This window comes from Salvelinus alpinus, chromosome 9 (genome assembly GCF_045679555.1).
Source record: "Salvelinus alpinus chromosome 9, SLU_Salpinus.1, whole genome shotgun sequence".
NCBI lineage: Eukaryota > Metazoa > Chordata > Actinopteri > Salmoniformes > Salmonidae > Salvelinus > Salvelinus alpinus.
The window spans coordinates 16721730-16747586 of record NC_092094.1 but is presented as its reverse complement, the minus strand read 5'-3'; the positions used below and the strand labels follow the sequence as shown (position 1 = coordinate 16747586).

Here is a 25857-nt window from a genome sequence, read left to right as displayed (position 1 = left end):
GCAGTATGTTGTTGGTTAGATTTGAGCAGGTGCCCAGAGACCAACTGGAAGCGGCTTATCTCGCCCCCCCCCCATCTCTCTCTCTCTCAGGAATGGAATAAGTCACTCTGATGTGGTCAGAGGAGTGGTCCATAATGAAAATCAGCCCTTGATTTCTAATCGGGTTGATTGTCATTCTGGGACATTCAATCTACTAGTCTTGGGCGATATCCCATGAATACCATATATACTGGCATGGCTGCTGGAAGTAGGGGTGCTGAGGGTGCTGCAGCACCCCCTGATAAATCAAAATAATAAAATATACTCCTCAATCTGTTTATCTCCTGTAATTGATTTTATAAAACTGGTTGTTTGGATCCTGGATGCTGAATGGATGAGCAGCGTTCCAACCTAAATGCCACTGGTCTACTGTCATTCCAAGTTCAATATTTGACGTGACTTAGTTAGCTGAAGTTGGCTAGCTAGTTTGCAAGTGACAAGAGCGTTAACCAACCTGCATAGTAACCATTTTGTTTAGAACGGACGACCAGTCATTTTGCATAGCAGCTATGCAAAAATAATTAACGACTGGGTGGCGTCTGTAGCAACAGATTTTTGTCAGGACTATATCTTCTGGTGGAATTGTATGAATTTATTTACAGTATCAAAATAATGTTTTAATGAAAATATGTAATTCGTTGTTATTTTTAATATGTTGGTAACAGTTTTATAAGACCCTATCAGAGACGTCACAACACAGTGGGTCACTGTCACCCGGGTGATCAGGTGAAGGTTTGAGTCGTCACGAACATAAACACACACAGTGGGGATGAGGCCTTCCCCTCACCTGACGAGGCAGTCACATACGTCAACATTGTAGTAGCATGCACACATAGACCTCTAAAGCACATTCATTTATATTATGCACTGTACGATCAATACACATGCTTTTCAATCAATATGGAAGTTGTTTTTCAGCAAGGTGTGTGGGATAGAAACAAAGGCAACCTACAGTAGCTAGGTCTGTACAGAATACAGATGACAGTGAATGAGTGAACTGAGTGGAGGGTTGACTGCTGTACAGTACATAGTCACTGGTAAGCCTATGAGTGTCACTGACCATTAATACAGGGGTCTTTGGGTTACCAGATTGTCCAGTGGATTAGCGATTAGCCTGTGGTTTCTCCAGGTTATATGACCTCGATTAGCGTGAACTTTGCTTTCACAGGCAGGGAGGATAGAGTGTCCTTTTAGAGGAGTATGAAAAGCTCATGGTTTGTGTTGACACACGGCAGTAGAGAGAGTTCTGTTGGACTTGCACCCACAGGGATTATAGGGTTCAATCCACCGGCTGGAGGAACTGCTGGCTGCAGCACTATTTGAAACCTCACAAAGCATCTGTCAGGGCTGGCTCTGAATAATAACACAATAATAACAGTCTGCTGACTAAAGTTTACATGACACTGAGAATCAACTGTACAGACTTACAAAGAACATAGAAAAGCACTTGACAATGTCATATTCATCCTTATGCACATCAATATGAAAGTTATTGGGTTACTGTTCTGGCACTGGGGTGTTAACAGTTGAGTTCAAAGCTGTGGAAAACATAATATAAAACCCAGGGAGGGGGGCACCAGTACTGGAGCCCCTCCCCTGCTGCAGAGATCAGCAGAACCAACCCAGCACGCCTCTCCTTTATACAACAGTCTGGGCACTGGGCTAGTTAGAACAACACACTGTAATAGTGTTAGATAGGGCTCCTCTCCCACTTCACGAGCCCAGAGAGAGAGAGAGAGAGAGAGAGAGAGAGAGAGAGAGAGAGAGAGAGAGAGAGAGAGAGAGAGAGAGAGAGAGAGAGAGAGAGAGAGAGAGACAGAGAGAGACAGAGAGAGACAGAGAGAGACAGAGACAGAGACAGAGACAGAGAGAGAGAGAGAGAGAGAGAGAGAGAGAGAGAGAGAGAGAGAGAGAGAGAGAGAGAGAGAGAGAGAGAGAGAGAGAGATCTGAGACAAGGCTTTCCTTTTTCACGCATTGAGGGATTGATGTGGGAACAGCGCCTGATTAAACCAGGACCAGGGAACACTACAGTTACTGTTACGCTGTACTGTACCTCTGGAACAGAACAGGTGGAGGGAGGAACCCAGAAGATCGTGCTCATCGCTGTGGATGGTTCCAGAACCTCGTTAAAATCCAGAGAAGGATGTGACTTGGCAGCCTGTCAGAGGAAGTTGTTCTCATCGAAAGGTTTACTTTTGGACTGTGTGTGTGAGTGTGTGTGTGGGTGTGTGTGTGTTTGTGAGTGTGTGTGCCACAGAGAGCCTTCTGCTGTACATGTGTGTATACAGGCTGACCTACCCCAGCTGTGGAGCCTCTGTGTGAGATCGTAAGCCTGCGTTTTGGCCAACCTTCTTAGAAAATAGCAAAGAGATAGAGAGAAAGTCTGAGTGCTTGCATGTATGTGTGTGAGTATGTGAGTGTTGAGTGGTTTCTGAGACGTGCTCTGAAAGCAAGAGCGGAAGATGCCGGCCATTCTGGTCGCCTCTAAGATGAAGTCGGGACTGCCCAAACCGGTGCACAGCGCCCTGCCCATTCCTCAGCTACAAAACAATTCCGGGTCCAGGACCTCCATCACTCACAGCCACCTCAGACACAGCCCCCTGAAAGCCCCTCACCGGCAGGGAGAGCGCCGGGGAGAGGACGAGGGGGAGGAAATGACCACCCCCACCAAAAGGCTCTCAACCACAGGGAGTGACGACCGAGAGGACCCTCAGGTCAGAGCACAGTTCTTCTCAACCTTATCTGGTTACGTACTTAAACTAGGACTAAAGGACGATACTTGGAGTAAATTAGTAAACTAGGACTAAAGGACGAAACTTGGAGTAAATTAGTAAACTAGGACTAAAGGACGATACTTGGAGTAAATTAGTAAACTAGGACTAAAGGACGATACTTGGAGTAAATTAGTAAACTAGGACTAAAGGACGATACTTGGAGTAAATTAGTAAACTAGGACTAAAGAACGATACTTGGAGTAAATTAGTAAACTAGGACTAAAGGACGATACTTGGAGTAAATTAGTAAACTAGGACTAAAGGACGATACTTGGAGTAAATTAGTAAACTAGGACTAAAGGACGATACTTGGAGTAAATTAGTAAACTAGGACTAAAGGACGATACTTGGAGTAAATTAGTAAACTAGGACTAAAGGACGATACTTGGAGTAAATTAGTAAACTAGGACTAAAGGATGATACTTGGAGTAAATTAGTAAACTAGGACTAAAGGACGATACTTGGAGTAAATTAGTAAACTAGGACTAAAGGACGATACTTGGAGTAAATTAGTAAACTAGGACTAAAGGACGATACTTGGAGTAAATTAGTAAACTAGGACTAAAGGACGAAACTTGGAGTAAATGAGTAAACTAGGACTAAAGGACGAAACTTGGAGTAAATTAGTAAACTAGGATAAAAGCTGGGATCTCTGCACCTGTTCTGTAGTTGGACAGCGAACACTATCGGCATTTGAGCAGTGTTACTGGCGTTGTGTGTATTTCTTAGTCGGCAGCAGCTGCTGTGTACTGGAGAGATGTAGGCTAATGGGGCTAAGGCACATAGTGATGAATGGTGTGTGTGTGGTCGGTGCTGTAAACATATGTCACAGGATAAAGCATTAGTCAAATGTTGTTTGAGGCTACGGTAGTAGAAAGGGGAGGGGTTAATACTCTAATCAGATGGTCATTCAGCGATGCAGATAGGGAACGACAACCCTTCCTTTATCGGCTGTCTTCACACTGTCACTACTACGTGGAGTTAAATGCAAAGAAGTGTCTCTTTGAAATCTGCTACAAGGCATTCATTTGAAATGATATCTAATTCATGTCATAGTCTTTGAAATGTCCCTGTGCGAAAGTAACTGACTGAAGTCTGCAGTGTAAATAGAACACTACAGCAGGCTTTAACCATACGGCAGCCTTTATGGTGGTCTGAGAGAGAGAGAGAGAGAGAGAGAGAGAGAGAGAGAGAGAGAGAGAGAGAGAGAGAGAGAGAGAGAGAGAGAGAGAGAGAGAGAGAGAGAGAGAGAGAGAGAGAGAGAGAGAGAGAGAGAGAGAGAGAGAGAGAGAGAGAGAGAGAGAGAGAGAGAGAGAGAGAGAGAGAGAGAGAGAGAGAGAGAGAGAGAGAGAGAGAGAGAGAGAGAGAGAGAGAGAGAGAGAGAGAGAGAGAGAGAGAGAGGGTTAATTCCCCTTGACGTTGGCCTGTGTGAGCAGCAGACAGATGGGCTTTAAGAGCACTTCACACCTGGTCTGGTTGATGTCTAGCTGACGTCTACAATGTGCAGCAGGATGGACTATGAAACACATGCGTGTGTGAGCGTTTGTTAGTGTATGCCTTTATAATCATATATTTGCAGAACTGTACCAAGTTGATAGTTCAATTGAAAGTGACTGAGGCTGTTCTGAGGGAAAAAAGGGGGGGGGGGGGTGATGATTATTGCCCAGTAGTTATAAACATAAATGTGCCTGTTTAAGGTCTTGTGTCTGTATTGCTGGCCTGGCCATGTGTAGCCTATATTAAACCTATGTGTAGCCTATATTAAACCTATGTGTAGCCTATATTAAACCTATGTGTAGCCTATATTAAACCTATGTGTAGCCTATATTAAACCTATGTGTAGCCTATATTAAACCTATGTGTAGCCTATATTAAACCTATGTGTAGCCTATATTAAACCTATGTGTAGCCTATATTAAACCTATGTGTAGCCTATATTAAACCTATGTGTAGCCTATATGAATCCTATCCCATAGCCCACTGTCCCAGGCAGACAGACATGCAGACAAGCAGATAGACAGACAGACATACAGACAAGCAGATAGACAGACAGATAGGCAGACAGATAGGCAGAGAGATAGGCAGATAGACAAGCAGACAGACAGACAAGCAGATAGACAAGCAGATAGACAAGCAGACAGGCTTGTAGTGTAGTGCTGTAGTGTAGTGCTGTAGTGTAGGGTAGTGCTGTAGTGTAGTGTAGTGCTGTAGTGTAGTGCTGTAGTGTAGTGCTGTAGTGTAGTGCTGTAGTGTAGTGCTGTAGTGTAGTGCTGTAGTGTAGTGTAGTGCTGTAGTGTAGTGCTGTAGTGTAGGGTAGTGCTGTAGTGTAGTGCTGTAGTGTAGTGCTGTAGTGTACTGCTGTAGTGTAGTGCTGTAGTGTAGTGCTGTAGTGTAGTGTAGTGTAGTGTAGTGCTGTACTGTGCTGCAGTGTTGTGCTGTACTGTACTATACTGTAGTGTAGTGTAGTGTGGTGTGGTGTGGTGTGGTGTGGTGTGGTGTGGTGTGCTGTATTGTGCTGTGCTGTGCTGTGCTGTGCTGTAGTGTAAAATCAAATCAAATCAAAATGTATTAGTCACATGCGCCGAATACAACAGGTGTAGACCTTACAGTGAAATGCTTACTTACAAGTCCCTAACCGACAGTGCAGTTACAAAAAATATGGATAAGAATAAGAGATAAAAGTAACAAGTAATTAAAGAGGAGCAGTAAAAAAATAACAATATATACAGGGGGGTGCCTGTACAGAGTCAATGTGCGGGGGCACCGGTTAGTTGAGGTAGTATGTACATGTAGGTTAATTAAAGTGACTATGTATAGATGACAACAGAGAGTGGCAGTGGTGTGGAGGGGGGGGGGGGGGCAATGCTAATAGTCTGGGTAGCCATTTGACTAGATGTTCAGGAGTCTTATGGCTTGAGAGTAGAAGTTGTTTAGAAGCCTCTTGGACCTAGACTTGGTGCCCCGGTACCGCTTGCTGTGTGGTAGCAGAGCGAACAGTCTATGACTAGGGTGGCTGGAGTCTTTGACAATTTCTATGGCTTTCCTCTGACACCGCCTGGTATAGAGGTTCTGGATGGCAGGAAGCTTGGCCCCAGTGATGTACTGGGCCGTTTGCACTACCCTCTGTAGTGCCTTGCGGTCGGATGCCGAGCGGTTGCTATACCAGGCAGTGATGGAATCAGTCAGGATGCTCTCGATGGTACAACTGTAGAACCTGTTGAGGATCTTGGGACCCATGCCAAATCTTTTCAGTCTCCTGAGGGGGAATAGGTTTTGTCGTGCCCTCTTCACGACTGTCATGGTGTGCTTGGACCATGTTAGTTTGTTAGTAATGTGAACACCAAGGAACTTGAACCTCTCAACCTGCTCCACTGCAGCCCCGTCGATGAGAATGGGGGCGTGCTCAGTCCTCTTTTTCCTATAGTCCACAATCATCTCCTTTGTCTTGATCACGTTGAGGGAGAGGTTGTTGTCCTGGCACCACAGGTCCAGGTCTCTGACCTCCTCCCTATAGGCTGTCTTGTTGTTGTCGGTGATCAGGCCTACCACTGTTGTGTCATCCGCAAATTTAATGATGGTGTTGGAGTCGTGCCTGGCCGTGCAGTCATGAGTGAACAGGGAGTACAGGACGGAGCTGAGCACGCACCACTGAGGGGCCCCTGTGTTGAGGATCAGCGTGGCGGATGTGTTGTTACCTACCCTTACCAACTGGGGGCGGCCCGTCAGGAAGTCCAGGATCCAGTTGCAGAGGGAGGTGTTTAGTCCCTGGGTCCTTAGCTTATTGTTGAGCTTTGAGGGCACTATGGTGTTGAACGCTGAGCTGTTGTCAATGAATAGCATTCTCACATAGGTGTTCCTTTTGTCCAGGTGGGAAAGGGCAGTGCGGAGTGCAATAGAGACTGCATAATCTGCGGATGCAAATTGGAGTGGGTCTAGGGTTTCTGGGATGATGGTGTTGATGTGAGCCATGACCAGCCTTTCAATACATTTCATGGCTACAGACGTGAGTGCTATGGGTCCGTAGTCATTTAAGCAGGTTACCTTAGTGTTCTTGGGCACAGGCACTATGGTGGTCTGCTTAAAACATGCGGGTATTACAGACTTGGACAGGAAGAGGTTGAAAATGTCAGTGAAGACACTTGCTAGTTGGTCAGCGCATGCTCGCAGTACACGTCCTGGTAATCCGTCTGGCCCTGCGGCCTTGTGAATGTTGACCTGTCTAAAGGTCTTACTCACATCAGCTGCGGAGAGCCTGATCACACAGTCTTCCAGTACAGCTAGTGCTCTCATGCATGTTTCAGTGTTTTTTGTCTCGAAGCGAGCATAGAAGTAGTTTAGCTTGTCCGGTAGGCTCGTGTCACTGGGCAGCTCGCGGCTGTGCTTCCCTTTGTAGTCTGTCATGGTTTGTAGGCCCTGCCACATCAGATGAGCGTCAGAGCTGGTGTAGTACAACTCAATTATAGTCCTGTATTGGCGCTTTGCCTGTTTGATGGTTCGTCGGAGGGCATAGCGGGATTTCTTGTAAGCTTCCGGGTTCGAGTCCTGCTCCTTGAAAGCGGCAGCTCTAGCCTTTAGCTCAGTGCGGATGCTGCCTGTAATCCATGGTTTCTGGTTGGGGTATGTACTGTACGTGCGGTCACTGTGGGGTCGACGTCATCGATGCACTTATTGATGAAGCCAATGACAGATGTGGTGTACTCCTCAATGCCATTGGAGGAATCCTGGAACATATTCCAGTCTGTGCTAGCAAAACAGTCCTGTAGCTTAGCATCTGCTTCATCTGACCACTTTTTTATTGATCTAGTCACTGGTGCTTCCTGCTTTAATTTTTGCATGTAAGCAGGAATAAGGAGGATAGAATTATGGTAAGATTTGCAAATGGACAGGGGTGGCAGGTAGCCTAGTAGTTAGAGTTTTGAACTCATAACTGAAAGGTTGCAAGATCGAATCCCAGAGCTGACAAGGTAAAAAGCTGTCGATCTGCCCCTGAACAAGGCAGTTAACCTGTTGTCATTGAAAATAAGAATTTGTTCTTAACTGACTTGCCTAGTTAAATAAAGTAATGGAGGGTGAGGGAGCTGTGTGTGGAGTATAGGTGGTCCAGAGTTCTTTTCCCTCTGGTTGCACATTTGACATGTTGATAGAAATGAGGTCAAACTGATTTAAGTTTCCCTGCATTTAAGTTCCCGGCTACTGGGAGCGCCGTCTCTGGGTGAGCGTTTTCTTGTTTGCTTATGGTGGAATACAGCTCATTCAATGCTATCTTAGTACCAGCCTCTGACTGTGGTGGTATGTAGTGTGCTGTACTGTGCTGTGCTGTAGTGTAGTGCTGTACTGTAGTGCTGTGCTGTACTGTGATGTGCTGTGCTGTGCTGTGCAGTACTGTGATGTGCTGTAGTGTAGTGCTGCACTGTAGTGCTGTGCCAGACTGAAGGACGCCTCTGGAAGCTCCGGACTGAAGGGCGCCTCTGGAAGCTCCGGACTGAAGGGCGCCTCTGGAAGCTCCGGACTGAAGGGCGCCTCTGGAAGCTCCGGACTGAAGGGCGCCTGTTACGGATACAAGTATTCTGTGTGTATCCTGTGTGTATTTCTTTTCTCTCCTTCTCCCCTACTCACAGGTGACAATAATCATTCCCCAATCAGTCATCAATCAGTCGCTAATCGGAAGACACCTGCTCCTTTTCCCTTACCCAATCACAGTCCCTTTCCCTTGGTTTAAAACCCCTGTCAGTTGTTTTCTCCCCAGCTCAATCTCTTTGTAACATGCCTTCTGTCTGTAGATCGCTTGTGTGTTTTGCATCTACATGTCACTTTGTCCCCACCTGTGAGTATTGTTTTGGTTATGGTGTTTGAGTGTTTGTTTGATGGTGGGAAAAGGGGGTAACCAGACAAGTCGCCCTTGGGCTACACTACCCGTAGTTAAACATTGTTAAAAACACTAGTTAGAACTGGGCGGACCACCCCCTGTATTTTTGGTTAGTTAGTTAGCTGTTTGTGAAGTAGGCTAGTCTAGCTTAGGGGTGTTTTTGAATTATTATTCTTTCATTCCTTGGGTCCCGCTCAGCCCCTTTTCCTGCTCCCCCCCATTTACCGTGTGTTTATAAATAAACATTTAGTGTTTGACGGTAATTAAGTTGTCTGTGTTATTTGTTCTCACTGTTACGTTTTCACTACTATAATTTGCATGAGTTGTGTTACGGGTCCCATTACCATCCCCCCTAGACTGTCGGGCCAAAGGGATTCGTAACAGCGCCTCTGGAAGCTCCGGACTGAATGGCGCCTCTGGAAGCTTTGGACTGAAGGGCGCCTCTGGAAGCTCCGAACTGAAGGGCGCCTCTGGAAGCTTTGGACTGAAGGGCGCCTCTGGAAGCTCCGGACTGAATGGCGCCTCTGGAAGCCTTGGACTGAAGGGCGCCTCTGGAAGCTCCGAACTGAAGGGCGCCTCTGGAAGCTCCGGACTGAAGGGCGCCTCTGGAAGCTCCGGACTGAAGGGCGCCTCTGGAAGCTCCGGACTGAAGGGCGCCTCTGGAAGCTCCGGACTGAAGGGCGCCTCTGGATGCTCCGGACTGAAGGGCGCCTCTGGAAGCTCCGAACTGAAGGGCGCCTCTGGAAACTCCGGACTGAAGGGCGCCTCTGGAAGCTCCGAACTGAAGGGCGCCTCTGGAAGCTCCGGACTGAAGGGCGCCTCTGGAAGCTCCGAACTGAAGGGCGCCTCTGGAAGCTCCGGACTGAAGGGCGCCTCTGGAAGCTCCGGACTGAAGGGCGCCTCTGGAAGCTCCGGACTGAAGGGCGCCTCTGGAAGCTCCGGACTGAAGGGCGCCTCTGGAAGCTCCGGACTGAAGGGCGCCTCTGGAAGCTCCGGACTGAAGGGCGCCTCTGGAAGCTCCGGACTGAAGGGCGTCGCTGGAAGCTCCTGACTGGAGGGCGACGCTGGAGGCTCCGGACTGGAGGCCGTCTCTGGATGCCGTCTCTGGAGGCTCCGGACTGGAGACTCCCGTTGGAGGCTTCGTGCCATGTCTCACCCCTGGAGGCTTCTTTCCATGGATCATCACTGGAGGCTTCTTGCCATGGAACATCACTGGAGGCTTCGTGCCATGGATCATCACTGGAGGCTTCTTGCCATGGATCATCACTGGAGGCTTCGTGCCATGGATCACCACTGGAGGCTTCTTGCCATGGATCATCACTGGAGGCTTCGTGCCATGCATCATCACTGGAGGCTTCATGCCATGTATCATCACTGGAGGCTTCTTGCCATGGATCATCACTGGAGGCTTCGTGCCATGGATCACCACTGGAGGCTTCCTGCCATGGATCATCACTGGAGTGGAGAGACACACAGGAGGCCTGGCTCTGGGAGCAGGCACAGGACTCACCAGGCTGGGGAGACATGCAGGAGGCCTTGGCTGAGGCACTGGATACACTGGGCCGTGGAGGCGCACTGGAGGTCTCGAGCTAAGAGCCTGCTCAACCCGTCCTGGCTGGATGGTGACTTTGGCCCTGCACGAGCGGGGCGCAGGCACAGGACGCACTGGGCTGTGCAGACGCACTGGAGACACAGTGCGCAGAGCCGGCGCAGGATATCCTGGGCTGTAGAGACGTACTGGAGGTCTGGAGAGCAGGGCTGGCACAATCCTTCCTGGCTGGATGCTCACCCTAGCCCGGCGGATGCGAGGAGCTGGAATATAGCGTGAGTGCACGCTATATGAGTGCACACCGGGGACACCGTGCGCATCACCCCATAGCACGGGGCCTGACCAGTCACATGCTCGCCACGGTAAGCACAGGGAGTTAGCTCAGGTCTCCAACCTGACTCTGCCACACTCCCCATGTGTCCCCTCCAAAAGAAATTCTGGGGCTGCCTCTCGTGAACGCCTCTTTGAGCCGTCGCCGCTCCGCCTTAGCTGCTTCCAGCTCCTCTTTAGGACGGCGATATTCTCCCGTCTGTGCCCAGGGTCCCTTGCCGTCCAGGATTTCCTCCCATGTCCATCTCTCCAAAAACCGCTGCTCCCTCTTACCACGCTGCTTGGTCCGTTTTTGGTGGGTAGTTCTGTCACGTTCGTCGTATTGAGGAGACCAAGGCGCAGCGTGATATGAATACATCTTCTTTTAATAACAGAAGAACACTGAACAAACTAACAAAGTAACAAAAACGAACGTGAAGCTAAATAGAACGAGTGCTGACATGCAACTCCACATAGACAACTACTCACACAGACAGGTGGGAAAAGGCAACCTAAGTATGGTTCTCAATCAGAGACAACGATAGACAGCTGCCTCTGATTGAGAACCACACCCGGCCAAACACACAGAAATACAAATCATAGAAAAAAGAACATAGAATGCCCACCCAAATCACACCCTGACCAAACCAAAATAGAGACATAAAAAGCTCTCTACGGTCAGGGCGTGACAGAGGTGAAGTTAATGATACTGTTTACAAACGTTTTACATATTGTGAAACTTTAGACAAGCACCTGCCAGATCTGTCTTGAGATCCCAGATATGTTCTGACTGGAAGCACAACATGCACATGGTCAATACTGTATGCACAGTGAACCAGACAAATGATAGATGAGTGATTCCTTGAAAGTCTCCACATTAGTCAAGAAGATTGCAGGGATCCTTGCTGCTGATTACCTGCACCCTCTCCACCAATTAGATTCTACACAGTCTAATTGCCATTTAAAAAGTGATTTATTATCAGAAGTGATAGAGTACCTGACATTCAGTATAGTGAAGATGTCTTAGTTATGTGCAACTCTAGCACACCTGCTGCGGATGGCATAAATCTAGTGAGATTAGCAGGCCTATTGTGTGTGGGGCATGCGACATCTTGTTTGGTCCTACCAGGAAGAGAAGATCCCTTTAAGGCATCACCACAGCCTTCTACTACAGTAAACACACATCCAGCTGGCCTACACTGACTTCCAGCCAAACCCCACCACATACAGGGTTCCATACCACCAGCCTGGTTAGGCTACGTGTTTATTTCTGTGATGATTGGTGTGTATTGGATTAGGCCTGCAGTGGTTGGGTGGACTGGTTAGTGCTCAATTGCTTTCTGCAATGCAACACAAATGCAGGATCAAATGTAGCCTAATTAGGGGGCAGTGTTTCTCTGTGTGTGTGTGTGTGTGTGTGTGTGTGTGTGTGTGTGTGTGTGTGTGTGTGTGTGTGTGTGTGTGTGTGTGTGTGTGTGTGTGTGTGTGTGTGTGTGTGTGTGTGTGTGTGTGTGTGTGTGAGACATGAATAATGTAATACAGTGGCCTTGAGGAAGGAGGAGGGGGAGGCAGTAACATGATGAGTTAGATTACCTCTGGTCCACTGACACAAATGGGGTGGGCTGGCTACACACACACACACACACACACACACACACACACACACACACACACACACACACACACACACACACACACACACACACACACACACACACACACACACACACACAGAGAGAGAGAAACACTGCTCCCTAGTGTTGGTTTTGCCCATGGGCAGGACAGAACATAGATGAGGGAGCTGGAGGACCATTGGGTTAGACATGAATCATGACTAACGCTTATTAATGGACACCCCAGCTGGATAGGGGACAGTCATTTGATATATGACTCTATTTAACTGGCTTGCTGTTACACCTGCCAGCTGTAGTATACACTGAGTATACCAAACATTAAGAACACCTTTCTAATATTGACTTGCACCCCACCCCCTTTTTGCCCTCAGAACAGCCTCAATCCGTTGAGACATGGATTCTACAAGGTGTTGAAAAGCATTCTACATGGATTCTGGCCCATGTTGACTACAATGCTTCCCACAGGTGTGTCAAGTTGGCTGGATGTCCTTTGGGTGGTGGACCATTCTTGACACACACAGGAAACTGTTGAGTGTAAAAAACACAGCAATGTTGCAGTTTTTGACACAAACAGGTGCACCTGGCACCTACTACCATACCCCGTTCAAAGGCACTTAAATATTTTGTCTTGCCCATTCACCCTCTGAATGGCACACATACATAATCAATGTCTCAATTGTCTCAAGGCTTTAAAATCCTTTAACCTGTCTCCTCCCCTTCATCTACACTGATTGAAGTGGATTTAACATGTGACACCAATAAGGGATCATAGCTTTCACCTGGATTCACCTGGTCAGTCTATGTCCTGTTCTTAATGTTTTGTATACTCAGTATACAGTATGTCCAGGTCTGTCTTCAAAAACTGTCCATTTCTAGGCTATATCTTTAGCACAGTAACCGGCATTTTGATAAGCAAGTTAAAGTGCTGCTCATTCAATCTTATATCAAGAATATTCCAATATTCTCACCGTCTGCTGCACTTTGTGGCAGGTGTTTCTTTGCTCACACAGCATCTGTATGTTGAGTTCTGAGATGTGGGAAAGGTGATCTTAGTCTTTATACACTCTGTCTGGTTGGATAGAGGTAACTCAAGCCTTTAGCCTTTTGTTTTCAGTGGCAGAAAATACATGTGTCTAGATAAAAGGCTCTAAATGGACCGCTGTTAAGTAAGTTCTTCACATTAAATTTGACAGGTTCAGAAAGCAAGAAAACAAGTGCAATTTGTAGTTAAAAAAAAATCTATGTTCAGCATTAGCAACTACTTGGTTGATGTGACTTTCCATTGACCCCATAGTGTTGCGGTAAATACTGTGTGTTGTTTTTTGTTTATTCGTGAAAGTCAGCGGAGAGCTTTATCTGTAGAAGACAGATTGAGGTGTTAGTGTCAAACTCTCAACACTCAGCATGTTTTCTATGCAAATCCCCGAGCAGAAGCTTACTGCTGATCAGAGAAACACTGTGCAGGGAAAGAAATAGCAACCTGTGCTGTGATCTCAATAAATACATTTGTTTTGTAATATCTTTAAAAGACCCTGAATGGTGTACATTTATTCAAACCATATTTCCCTGCCAGGATAAATTCACATTGAGCATTCCACCAAACCTGAGTCACCTGCATAGACGCAGGAAGTATTATTCAGATTTTTCAGGGGGTGCTGCAGCACCCGTACTTCCCACGGCTATGGTCACCTATTCAGTTCAAATCAAATCAAATGTATTTATATAGCCCTTCTTACATCAGCTGATATATCAAAGTGCTGTACAGAAACCCAGCCTAAAACCCCAAACAGCAAGCAATGCAGGTGTAGAAGCACGGTGGCTAGGAAAAACTCCCTAGAAAGGCCAGAACCTAGGAAGAAACCAAGAGAAGAACCAGGCTTTGAGGGGTGGCCAGTCCTCTTCTGGCTGTGCCGGGTGGAGATTATAACAGAACATGGTCAAGATGTTCAAATGTTCATAGATGACCAGCAGGGTCAAATAATAATAATCACGGTGGTTGTCCAGTTTAGTCATTCAAAAGTATTTTCTTCCCGATTTAATCTGTATTGTAAGCATAATAATCGCATAAGCAGATTGGGCCTAACAGTTCACTGTTTTCTGTCAGAACAGACAGATTTAAAGTGACTGAGATGCTAAAATGTAGGAGATGCAGCAGAAGTGAACATCAAATTATGAACAAAACCCCTCAGATTACAGACATCTCACTCCAGTGCTCTCAGCCAGTGAGTTTCTGTCTTAATAGGTGATGTCGTACTTCCTACTCTTTGAAAGACATGATTGCTCACTCTCAGAGCAGAATTTACATTGTGCTCAGTGGCCTGGTTTCTGGAGGAATGTGAGTATCACTCCTTGGAAAGCGAGTGTGTTCTGACTGTGCATTACATTTGGAAGGCGTTATCTACAGGTTATTGCTTTGCCTTTATTAACAAGTAATGTAGGGTCTGTGATTATTATACATTGATTGTATTTCTTTCTATGTATGTCAATTGTATGTCTGTGTTTTGTTGTTGGGCAGATTTACACGGACTGGGCCAACCATTATCTGGTGAAGTCGGGCCGTCAGCGACTGATCAAGGACTTGCAGCAGGATGTTACAGATGGAGTGCTACTGGCTGAGATCATACAGGTTGTGGGTAAGGACTTCCCTAGCATTTATACTCTATTGGTAACTTTTTATCAGCAAATCCATTGGAATTATTTCTCATTTAAGATTTCATATAATCATTATGCATTTTGTATTGGCTTTCCAATGGCAGGCCCAAACTTGTGTTTTTTTGCATGGTTATCATATTATACTGCCTAATATAAGTATAATATGATTAGTCACAGTGTGTCTCTCATCTCTGGAATTCAACTCACGGCCTCTATGATCGTTATTGTGGAGAGGTTAGGAGGGATCTTTAGGTTAGGAGGGGACTTCAAAATCAGTCTTTCCTGCAGGGAAAGTAAAGCAACTTCAGACTGAAACTCTGTTTTTCCCAGGGTGGGTGAGAGGTTGAGCAGCGAAGCCTGTCATCATTGTGTCTACACTGTTCATTGTGCTTAAGTGGAGTGAATAGAGGGAGTGTGGTTAGTGAAAGCTACATGAGGAGGACTAAGACTGTATCAGGTGCAAAACCACGGCTGCTTCCCATGGTTAGGGCAAGTTGTTACTGATTTTGGATAGATATTGTATGGGTGTCTTCAATGTGACTTGTCATTGTGCAGGGAAAGTCCCAAAAAGGATGTGTTACTTCATCATGAAAATATCCTCTTTCATTTCTTTCTCTCTCTTTTGTTTCATCTTTCTTTTCTAGCAAATGAGAAGATAGAAGACATCAATGGCTACCCTAAGAGCCGGACTCAGATGGTGGGTGTTGGTGCTGTGTTTAATCTGTCACATAAGGGGATCAATCCTCCACACCCTAAAACAGAGACACCAGGGAGGCTTGCACTACTAACGACATTATAGTATGGATCATAAGTTATCACGTGTGATTATTGAGCAAACACAACCGGATGATCCTTCCCAAATCTGAGATCCTGATGCTCAGAGAAAACCCCTGGTGGCATCTGCTTCTTTCTCCACTGTTTCCTGTGAGAGAATGGCCATGCCTTTTTTAGTGATGCCCTACTACAGTGGGAAGGCATTAAATAGACTGGTATCATATTGAGGGCCATCTGCCACCCAAACAACCTCTCTTGCCTATTTGGGATTGAACCAATCTTCAAAAATGTGACAGATTTACAATTCCTATAAGGAAATCAGTAAATTTAAATAAAATCATTAATCTATGCATTTCACGTCACTGGCAACACATATACGTTTTAAAAAAAGGTAGGGGCGTGGATCAGAAAACCAGCTCGACACATCTCCTTCACGTAGAGTTGATCAAGCTGTTGATTGTGGCCTGTGGAATGTTGTCCCACTCCTCTTCAATGGCTGTGCAAAGTTGCTGGATATTGGCGGGAACTGGAACATGCTGTTGTACACGTCAATCCAGATCATGCCAAACTTGCTCAATGGGTGACATGTCTGGTGAGTATTCAGGCCATGGAAGAACTGGGATATTTTCAGTATCCAGGAATAATGTACAGATCCTTGCAACATGGTTCCGTGCATTATCATGCTGAAACACGAGGTGGTGGCGGTGGATGAAAGGCCTGACAATGGGCCTCAGGATCTCGTCACGGTATCTCTGTGCATTCAAATTGCCATCGATAAAATGCAATTGTGTTCGTTGTCCGTAGCTTATGGCTGCCCATACCATAACCCCACCACCACCATGGGGCACTGTGTTCACAACATTGACATCAGCAAACCGCTCGCCCACACGACACCATACACGTTGTCTTCCATCTGCCCGGTACAGTTGAAACCGGGATTCATCCGTGAAGGGTACACTTCTCCAGCGTGCCAGTGGCCATCGAAGGTGAGCATTTGCCCACTGAAGTCGGTTACGACTCCGAACTGCAGTCAGGTTAAGACCCTGGTGAGGATGACTAGCATGTAGGTGAGCTTCCCTGAGACGGTTTCTAACAGTTTGTGCAGAAATTCTTTGGTTGTGCAAACCCAAGGTTTTGTTAGCTGTCCGGGTGGCTAGTCTCAAACGATCCCGCAGGTGAAGAAGCCGGATGTGGAGGTCCTGGGCTGGCGTGGTTGCACGTGGTCCGCGGTTATGAGGCCGGTTGGACGTCCTGCCAAATTATGGTAGAGAAATTAACATTCAATTCTCCGGCAGCAGCTCTGGTGGACATTCCTGGAGTCAGCATGCTAATTGCACACTCCCTCAAAACTTGAGACAGCTTTGGCATTGTGTTGTGAGACAAAACGGCACATTTTAGAGTGGCCTTTTATTGTCCCCGTCACAAGGGGCACCTGTATAATGATCATGCTGTTTAATCAGCTTCTTGATATGCCACAGCTGTCAGGTGGATGGATTATATTGGCAACGGAGAAATGCTCACTGACAGGGATGTAAACACATTTTTGCACAACATTTGAGAGAAATAAGCTTTTTGTGCGTACTGAAGATTTCTGCTATGTTTTATTTCAGCTCATGAAACATGGGACCAACACTTTGCATGTTGTGTTTCTATTTTTGTTCAGTATAGTTTCATATTATTAGATATATCTGTCTTTCTTACAGTTACATTCTCTTTATCTGACCCTCTTTCACTTGGACTACCTCCCTCAGTGTAATAATATCTAGCTCTCACTCTAGCTGACCCTGCCTCTTCCACCCTGCACCAGGTCCCAACCACCCACGTTTAACAACAGACCCTGTATTTATACAATTGTTTTTCTCTTGTGGTGGACCAGAAATAGGGAAAATATGGTTGTTATTAAAATGATGAGTAGCTCTATGAATTGATGTCTTTCAGTAAGCCTCGCTACCTCAAAGTGAACTTCCTGGATTTTAGTGTAATGGATGGGAAGTAGTTTTGATTTAATCTGAAACACGTTGCTTTAATTGCTGGGAAACTTTCCTGCAGTTACTAGTGGGTGTTCATGAATTGCATATAATGATCTGTGGTAAGGTCTGAATGAGAGGTTAATGATTGAATTGTGGCCTATATGCTATTCTAGTTGTACTATATGTTTGAACCATCTGAAGGATGGTTTCAGTTGGTGCATTGTACAGTATTATTTCAGCTTTCATCATTAGTGGTTGGTTATAATCCAAGAGGGGCCAAATGGTTAATGATTTGACAAAGATTTTCCTACATCCCTGACATACATTAAGCCTAATGTTATACTATCATTGTATGGTGACACCATATACAGTTCAAGTCGGAAGTTTACTTACACCTTAGCCAAATACATTTTGTCACGGCCGTCAAAAGGAGGAGACCAAGGCGCAGCGTGGTATGCGTACATATTTATTTATTTTAACGAATGAACACTGAACAAACTAACAAAATAACAAAACGAACCGTGAAGCTATATGGATAGTGCAGACAGGCAACTAAACATAGAACAAGAACCCACAAACATCAAAGGGAAAATGGCTACCTAAATATGATCCCCAATCAGAGACAACGATAAACAGCTGCCTCTGATTGGGAACCATATCAGGCCACCATAGACATATAAATCACCTAGACCTACAACAACCCTTGACAATACAAAAACTAACGTACTGGGGACCTTCGCTGGAGACCCCGGACTGGGGACCGTCGCTGGAGACCCCGGACTGGGGACGGTCGCTGGAGGCTCCGGACTGGAGATTGCCGCTGGAGGCTCCGGACTGGGGATTGCTGCTGGAGGCTCCGGACTGTGGATCGTCGTTGGAGGCTCCGGACTGTGGACCGTCGCTGGAGGCTCCGGACTGACGACCGTCGCTGGAGGCTCCGGACTGTGGACCGTCGTTGGAGGTTCCGGACTGTGGCCCGTCGTAGGAGGTTCCGGACTGTGGCCCGTCGTAGGAGGTTCCGGACTGTGGCCCGTCGTTGGAGGTTCCGGACTGTGGCCCGTCTTAGGAGGTTCCGGACTGTGGCCCGTCGTTGGAGGTTCCGGACTGTGGCCCGTCGTTGGAGGTTCCGGACTGTGGCCCGTCGTTGGAGGTTCCGGACTGTGAAACGTCTCCGGAAGCTCTGGACTGGGAACTGTCGCTGGTAGCTCTGAACTGGGTACTGTCGCCGGAAGCTCTGGACTGGGTACTGTCGTTGGAAGCTCTGGACTGGGTACTGTCGCCGGAAGCTCTGGACTGGGTACTGTTGCCGGAAGCTCTGGACTGTGGAAGCGCACTGGAAGCCTGATGCGTGGTGCCGGAACTGGTGGTACCGGGCTGAGGACACGCACCTCAGGGCGAGTGCGGGGAAGAGACACAGGCCGTACTGGACTGTGGAAGCGCACTGGAGGCCTGATGCGTGGTGCCGGAACTGGTGGTACCGGGCTGGGGACACGCACCTCAGGGCGAGTGCGGAGAGAAGGCACAGGACGTACTGGACTGTGGAAGCACACTGGAGGCCTGATGCGTTGTGCCGGAACTGGTGGTACCGGGCTGAGGACACGCACCTCAGGGCGAGTGCGGGGAAGAGGCACAGGCCGTACTGGACTGTGGAGGCACACTGGAGGTCTTATGCGTGGTACCGGAACTGGTGGTACCGGGCTGGGGACACGCACCTCAGGGCGAGTGCGGAGAGGAGGCACAGGACGTACTGGACTGTGGAGGCGCACTGGAGATCTAGAGCGTATAGCTGGCACAATGCGTCCTGGCTGGATGCTCACTTGAGCCCTGCAAGTGCGAAGAGCTGGAATAGAGCGCACCGGGCTATTAATGCGAACTGGAGACACCGTGCGCATCACACGCTCCCCAGCACGCCCGCGCTGCAGCCTAGCATCTCTCTCCGGAATCTTGCTTCGAACTCCTCATCCGACTCCCTGACTGGCTCTATGTGCCCCCCCCTGTGGCCTACCTCGTTGGTATTTCTCCTCGTAATATCGCCGTTCCGCTTTTGCTGCCTCTATTTCCTTCTTCGGAAGGCGATACTCCCCAGCCTGCGTCCAGGGTCCTGCTCCGTCCAAAATCTCCTCCCAGGTCCATTCCTCCTTAACTTCTCTGCGCTACGGATCCCTTTTACGGGATCACTTTCCTAAACCACCGCTAGAATTGCAGGGCGCCAAATGCAAAAATATTACAAAAAATATTTATATTCATGCAATCACAAGTGAAATATACCAAAACACAGCTTAGCTTATTGTTAATCCACCTATCGTGTCAGATTTTGAAAATATATATATTTTTAAAACAGGGAGAGGCAACGGAACAGGGATTTTTCCAAATAAAAGGCACTTCCGGGTTGGATTTCCTCAGGTTTTCGCCTGCAAAATCAGTTCTGTTATACTCACAGACAATATTTTGACAGTTTTGGAAACTTAAAAGTGTTTTCTATCCTAATCTGTCAATTATATGCATATTCTAGCATCTGGACCTGAGAAATATTCCGTTTACCTTGTGAACGTTATTTTTCCAAACATAAAAATTCTGCCCCCAAGCTGAAAGAAGTTAAGAACAAATTCTTATTTACAATGATGGCCTACCCCGGCCAAAACCTAACCCGGACGACGCTGGGCCAATTGTGCACCACCCTTTGGGACTCCCAATCACGGCCGGTTGTGATACAGCCTGAAACCAAACCAGGGTCTATAGTGATACCTCTAGCATTGAGATGCTGTGCCTTAGACCGCTGCGCCACTCGGAAGCCCCAAGTGGCCTTTGCTAATGTATGACTGCCCTATCTGTACTAATGAAGTTCCATGCCCTGACTCCTCTCTCCTTTCCCCCAGATTGAGAACATTGATACCTGCCTTGGATTCCTGGCAGCCAGAGGGGTGAACATCCAGGGGCTCTGTGCAGAGGGTACTTCAAACTGACACTATCTACCAGACACTCTCCCTCATATCTGCTGCTAATGTAGAGCTTCTAATGAATAACTCCACGTTACAACGGACTGTGGAGAGGAAAAGATACCAAAAGATACCAACCTCTCTGTCTCTCCTCCTATTGCAGAGATTCGTAATGGGAACCTGAAGACCATTCTGGGTCTGTTCTTCAGCTTGTCCTGCTACAAGCAACAGCAGCAGCAGCAGAAGGTGTTGAAACAGCAGGCCTCTCATCAGCCAAAGCACAGCACCCAGCCTGGACATACTCCCCATAGATCACCAGCCCTCTCTCACACCCACACCCATCATACCCACAGCTCCACTGCACCAGAACACAAAGCAGCATCAGATATGCTGTCCAGGTGAAGTACCTTGTAACAACCCAACCTCCCGTTTTAACACATGGCAAGATCTCCATGGTTTGGAGAAGCTCTGTGAGATTATTTATGAGTAACCGCAGTCCTCATAAAATGTGACATGAATTCCTCATGTTCAAATGATAGTGTTGTTTATATCATCCATACTAATTGTGTGAAGTCTCATCTACGTTGGTGTCCATGCCATTGGGTAGCAGGCCATCTTCTTTGAATCTCCTTGTTTTTACATAACTTGTTCAAGTTTCTATGATCCTCTTGATCTCATATAAGCTGCTTTCAGATCTCTGTCTGCTTTTACATTGTGTCTACCCATCCCTCTGTTTCTCCTCCATGCAGTCTATCAACCAAGGCTTCAACCACTCAGAGTAAAGGGCTAAAGCTCTCTGTGGCTCAGAGAAAGTCTTCTAGGTCAGCTTTCATCTATCTCTTTCTTTCCCCTCTCTCTCTCTCTCTTTTTGTCTCTTCCCCTCTTTCTCTCGCTCTCACTCTCTCTCCTCTCCCCTTTATCTCTCCCATAGACACTGCATGCTGCAGTCCACTCACACTGTTGTAGATGCATCAGGTCTAGTGTTTGAAAAGATTCCCCATTCTCCCACCTCATTTCTGATAGTCTTGTAGTGTGTTAGACCTTTTTATTTGTGTATAAACACTTGCATCCTGGTGTGTTTGCTGTGTGCATGGTTTAGTATTATGGAAATGCTTCTCAACCTGTCTGTTTCACCGTGTGTGAGTGTGTATGTCCAGTACCTTTTCATGGATTATAAAAAGCTCAGCATGAGGTAATTCAATACCACCACCTACTGGTGGTGAAACTGTGCAACCACATGTATCTCCCCTGAGGTGTTTTCCATAGATTTACATTTGAGTCATTTAGCAGACGTGACTTACTTGCATGTTTCATACTCGTCCCCTGTGGGAATCGAACCCACAACTCTGGCGTTACAAGTGCCATCCTCTACACACTGAGCCCCACGGGACCGCCCTGCCATTCAAGAACTCACAAATATGTTAATGATACACTCCTTAATAATGTTATTTGAGGAATATTATTTCATCCCCTTTAGCAGATTATTAATTCTGTTTAGAATTATGCCGGTTAAGAAGAGCATTTCTGCTGTTCAGTGTTTATTTAACTAGTCACTATTTCCGTGTGGCCCACAGACTGCCAGGCCCCACCACGCGCGTCTCAGCCCCAGGCAGCGAGGGGAAGCATCGCGGGGCCTCCAACAGCAACCGCCGCAGCCAGAGCTTCAACCACCATGACATGCCCAAGTCCTCCAGCAGTGACAGAGGTGAGTTACCGTACATGAGGAAGTAATCCAGTGCTTTTAGAGGCCAACCACTTGGGGTACACCCATTTTAACCCCTGTGCAACAACAAAGAAAAAGATGAAAACAAATCTCCTGGATTCAGAGCAATCTTGTCTAGACAGTTATCCTAGAATGTACAAACAGACACATAAACAGATAACCTATGCATACATGGTTTCTATCTTATCATTTTCTATGCTGTTAGAGGAGCAGGTAATGATTTAACAACATGGGTGTCGCTAAGCTTAACTTGTTGTTGTAGTAGAGGCTAGTGTGTGGTTTATTTACATGAAGTAAAATGTAACACAAAATCTGAATGATGTCATTTTACATTAGGTCTTAGGTTTCAGGTTTATGTGTAAGCATATGCTTTACAGACAAACTTTAATCCATGGACGTTTCTGTTTGTGAAGTAAACAACTATTTCCTCACTCCAGCACCTATCATTTCATCTGGCTTGCTAAATACCTCTCATTTTGATGACATCCGTTTTGTGAGTATTGCACAGTTCTACATTTGGCATAACAAATGTGTTACTTCCTCTGCTTTCTAGAGCCTATATTTACTGTGTATTCCTACCTGTGTGTTTGATTATAGTGTGGTGGACATCACGTTACACCATGGCTTTACAATCGTAGTGGTATAACTAAATCTGTCTGAAAAAATGGCCTTGTTTGATTTAAGATCTTATAATGTATCTTCACTGTAAGTCTTAGTCCTAGATTGGTAGATTGGGTCCTCAGTGGTATGAAGCCAGTCAGGCGGTACTTCCCTAGTGCTGTGATGTATGTTAGTGAGAGTAGAGTGGAGTAGAGCAGAACAGAGCAGAGCTGAGAAGAACAGAGCAGTGCAGAACAGAGTCGACCAGAACAGTAGAGCCGAGCAGAACAGTACAGAGCCGAGAAGAACAGAGCAGAACAGAGCCGAGCAGAACTGAGCAGAACAGAGCCGAGCAGAACAGTACAGAGCCGAGAAGAACAGAGCAGAACAGAGCCGAGCAGAACTGAGCAGAACAGAGCCGAGAAGAACAGAGCAGAACAGAGCCGAGCAGAACCAAACAGGGCAGAACAGAGCAGAGTAGAACAGAGCTGAGCAGAACTGAGCAGAACAGAGCAGAGTAGAACAGAGCTGATCAGAACTGAGCAGAACAGAGCCGAGCAGAGCCAAACAGGGCAGAACAGAGCAGAGCTGAGTAGAACAGAGCAGAGTAGAACAGAGCAGAGTAGAACAGAGCTGAGCAGAACTGAGCAGAACAGAGCAGAGTAGAACAGAGCAGAGTAGAACAGAGCTGAGCAGAACTGAGCAGAACAGAGCAGAGTAGAACAGCGCTGAGCAGAACTGAGCAGAACAGAGCAGAGTAGAACAGAGCTGAGCAGAACTGAGCAGAACAGAGCAGAGCAGAACAGAGCAGAGCAGAACAGAGCAGAGTAGAACAGAGCTGAGCAGAACTGAGAAGAACAGAGCAGAATAGAACAGAGCAGTGCAGAACAGAGTCGACCAGAACAGTAGAACAGAGCAGAGTAGAACAGAGCAGAGTAGAACAGAGCAGAAAAGAGCAGAGTAGAACAGAGCAGAACAGAGCTGAGCAGAACTGAGCAGAACAGAGCAGAGTAGAACAGAGCAGAGCAGAACAGAGCAGAGTAGAACAGAGCTGAGCAGAACTGAGCAGAACAGAGCAGAGTAGAACCAAACAGGGCAGAACAGAGTAGAGTAGAACAGAGCTGAGCAGAACTGAGCAGAGTAGAACAGAGCAGAGTAGAACAGAGCTGAGCAGAACTGAGCAGAACAGAGCCGAGCAGAGCCAAACAGGGCAGAACACAGCAGAGCAGAGCAGAGTAGAACAGAGCAGAGTAGAACAGAGCTGAGCAGAACTGAGCAGAACAGAGCAGAGTAGAACCAAACAGGGCAGAACAGAGCAGAGTAGAACAGAGCTGAGCAGAACTGAGCAGAACAGAGCAATGTAGAACCAAACAGGGCAGAACAGAGCAGAGTAGAACAGAGCTGAGCAGAACTGAGCAGAACAGAGCAGAGTAGAACAGAGCAGAGTAGAACAGAGCTGAGCAGAACTGAGCAGAACAGACCCGAGCAGAGCCAAACAGGGCAGAACACAGCAGAGCAGAGCAGAGTAGAACAGAGCAGAGTAGAACAGAGCTGAGCAGAACTGAGCAGAACAGAGCAGAGTAGAACAGAGCAGAGCTGAGCAGAACTGAGCAGAACAGAGCAGAGTAGAACAGCGCTGAGCAGAACAGAGCAGAGTAGAACAGAGCTGAGCAGAACTGAGCAGAACAGAGCAGAGTAGAACAGAGCTGAGCAGAACTGAGCAGAACAGAGCAGAGTAGAACAGAGCTGAGCAGAACTGAGCAGAACAGAGCAGAGTAGAACCAAACAGGGCAGAACAGAGCAGAGTAGAACAGAGCTGAGCAGAACTGAGCAGAACAGAGCAATGTAGAACCAAACAGGGCAGAACAGAGCAGAGTAGAACAGAGCTGAGCAGAACTGAGCAGAACAGAGCAGAGTAGAACAGAGCAGAGTAGAACAGAGCTGAGCAGAACTGAGCAGAACAGAGCCGAGCAGAGCCAAACAGGGCAGAACACAGCAGAGCAGAGCAGAGTAGAACAGAGCAGAGTAGAACAGAGCTGAGCAGAACTGAGCAGAACAGAGCAGAGTAGAACAGAGCAGAGCTGAGCAGAACTGAGCAGAACAGAGCAGAGTAGAACAGCGCTGAGCAGAACAGAGCAGAGTAGAACAGAGCTGAGCAGAACTGAGCAGAACAGAGCAGAGTAGAACAGAGCTGAGCAGAACTGAGCAGAACAGAGCAGAGTAGAACAGAGCTGAGCAGAACTGAGCAGAACAGAGCAGAACAGAGCAGAGTAGAACAGAGCTGAGCAGAACTGAGCAGAACAGAGCAGAACAGAGCAGAGTAGAACAGAGCTGAGCAGAACTGAGCAGAGCAGAGTAGAACAGAGCTGAGCAGAACAGAGCAGAGTAGAACAGAGCTGAGCAGAACTGAGCAGAACAGAGCAGAGTAGAACAGAGCTGAGCAGAACAGAGCAGAGTAGAACAGAGCAGAGTAGAACAGAACTGAGCAGAACTGAGCAGAAGAGAGCAGAGTAGAACAGAGCAGAGTAGAACAGAGCTGAGCAGAGCTGAGCAGAGCAGAGTAGAACAGAGCTGAGCAGAACAGAGCAGAGTACAACAGAGCAGAGTAGAACAGAGCTGAGCAGAACTGAGCAGAACAGAGCAGAGTAGAACAGAGCTGAGCAGAACTGAGCAGAACAGAGCAGAGTAGAACAGAGCTGAGCAGAACTGAGCAGAACAGAGCAGAACAGAGCAGAGTAGAACAGAGCTGAGCAGAACTGAGCAGAACAGAGCAGAGTAGAACAGAGCAGAGTAGAACAGAGCAGAGTAGAACAGAGCTGAGCAGAGTAGAACAGAGCAGAGTAGAACAGAGCTGAGCAGAACTGAGCAGAACAGAGCAGAGTAGAACAGAGCTGAGCAGAACAGAGCAGAGTAGAACAGAGCAGAGTAGAACAGAGCTGAGCAGAACTGAGCAGAAGAGAGCAGAGTAGAACAGAGCAGAGCTGAGCAGAGCTGAGCAGAGCAGAGTAGAACAGAGCTGAGCAGAACAGA

The 25857-nt window shown here is 47.1% G+C and overlaps 1 protein-coding gene across 1 annotated transcript; it reads left to right on the top strand.

The window, feature by feature from the left end:
* Positions 1-1709: 1709 nt before the first annotated feature.
* On the top strand, positions 1710-24351 carry LOC139584412 (neuron navigator 2-like). The gene is made up of 6 exons (XM_071416198.1): positions 1710-2754; positions 14688-14805; positions 15469-15521; positions 20445-20517; positions 20668-20902; positions 22079-24351. The coding sequence occupies exons 1-6, from the start codon at positions 2503-2505 to the stop codon at positions 22233-22235; spliced, it is 888 nt and encodes a 295-aa protein (XP_071272299.1). The 5' UTR covers positions 1710-2502; the 3' UTR covers positions 22236-24351.
* Positions 24352-25857: the final 1506 nt, after the last annotated feature.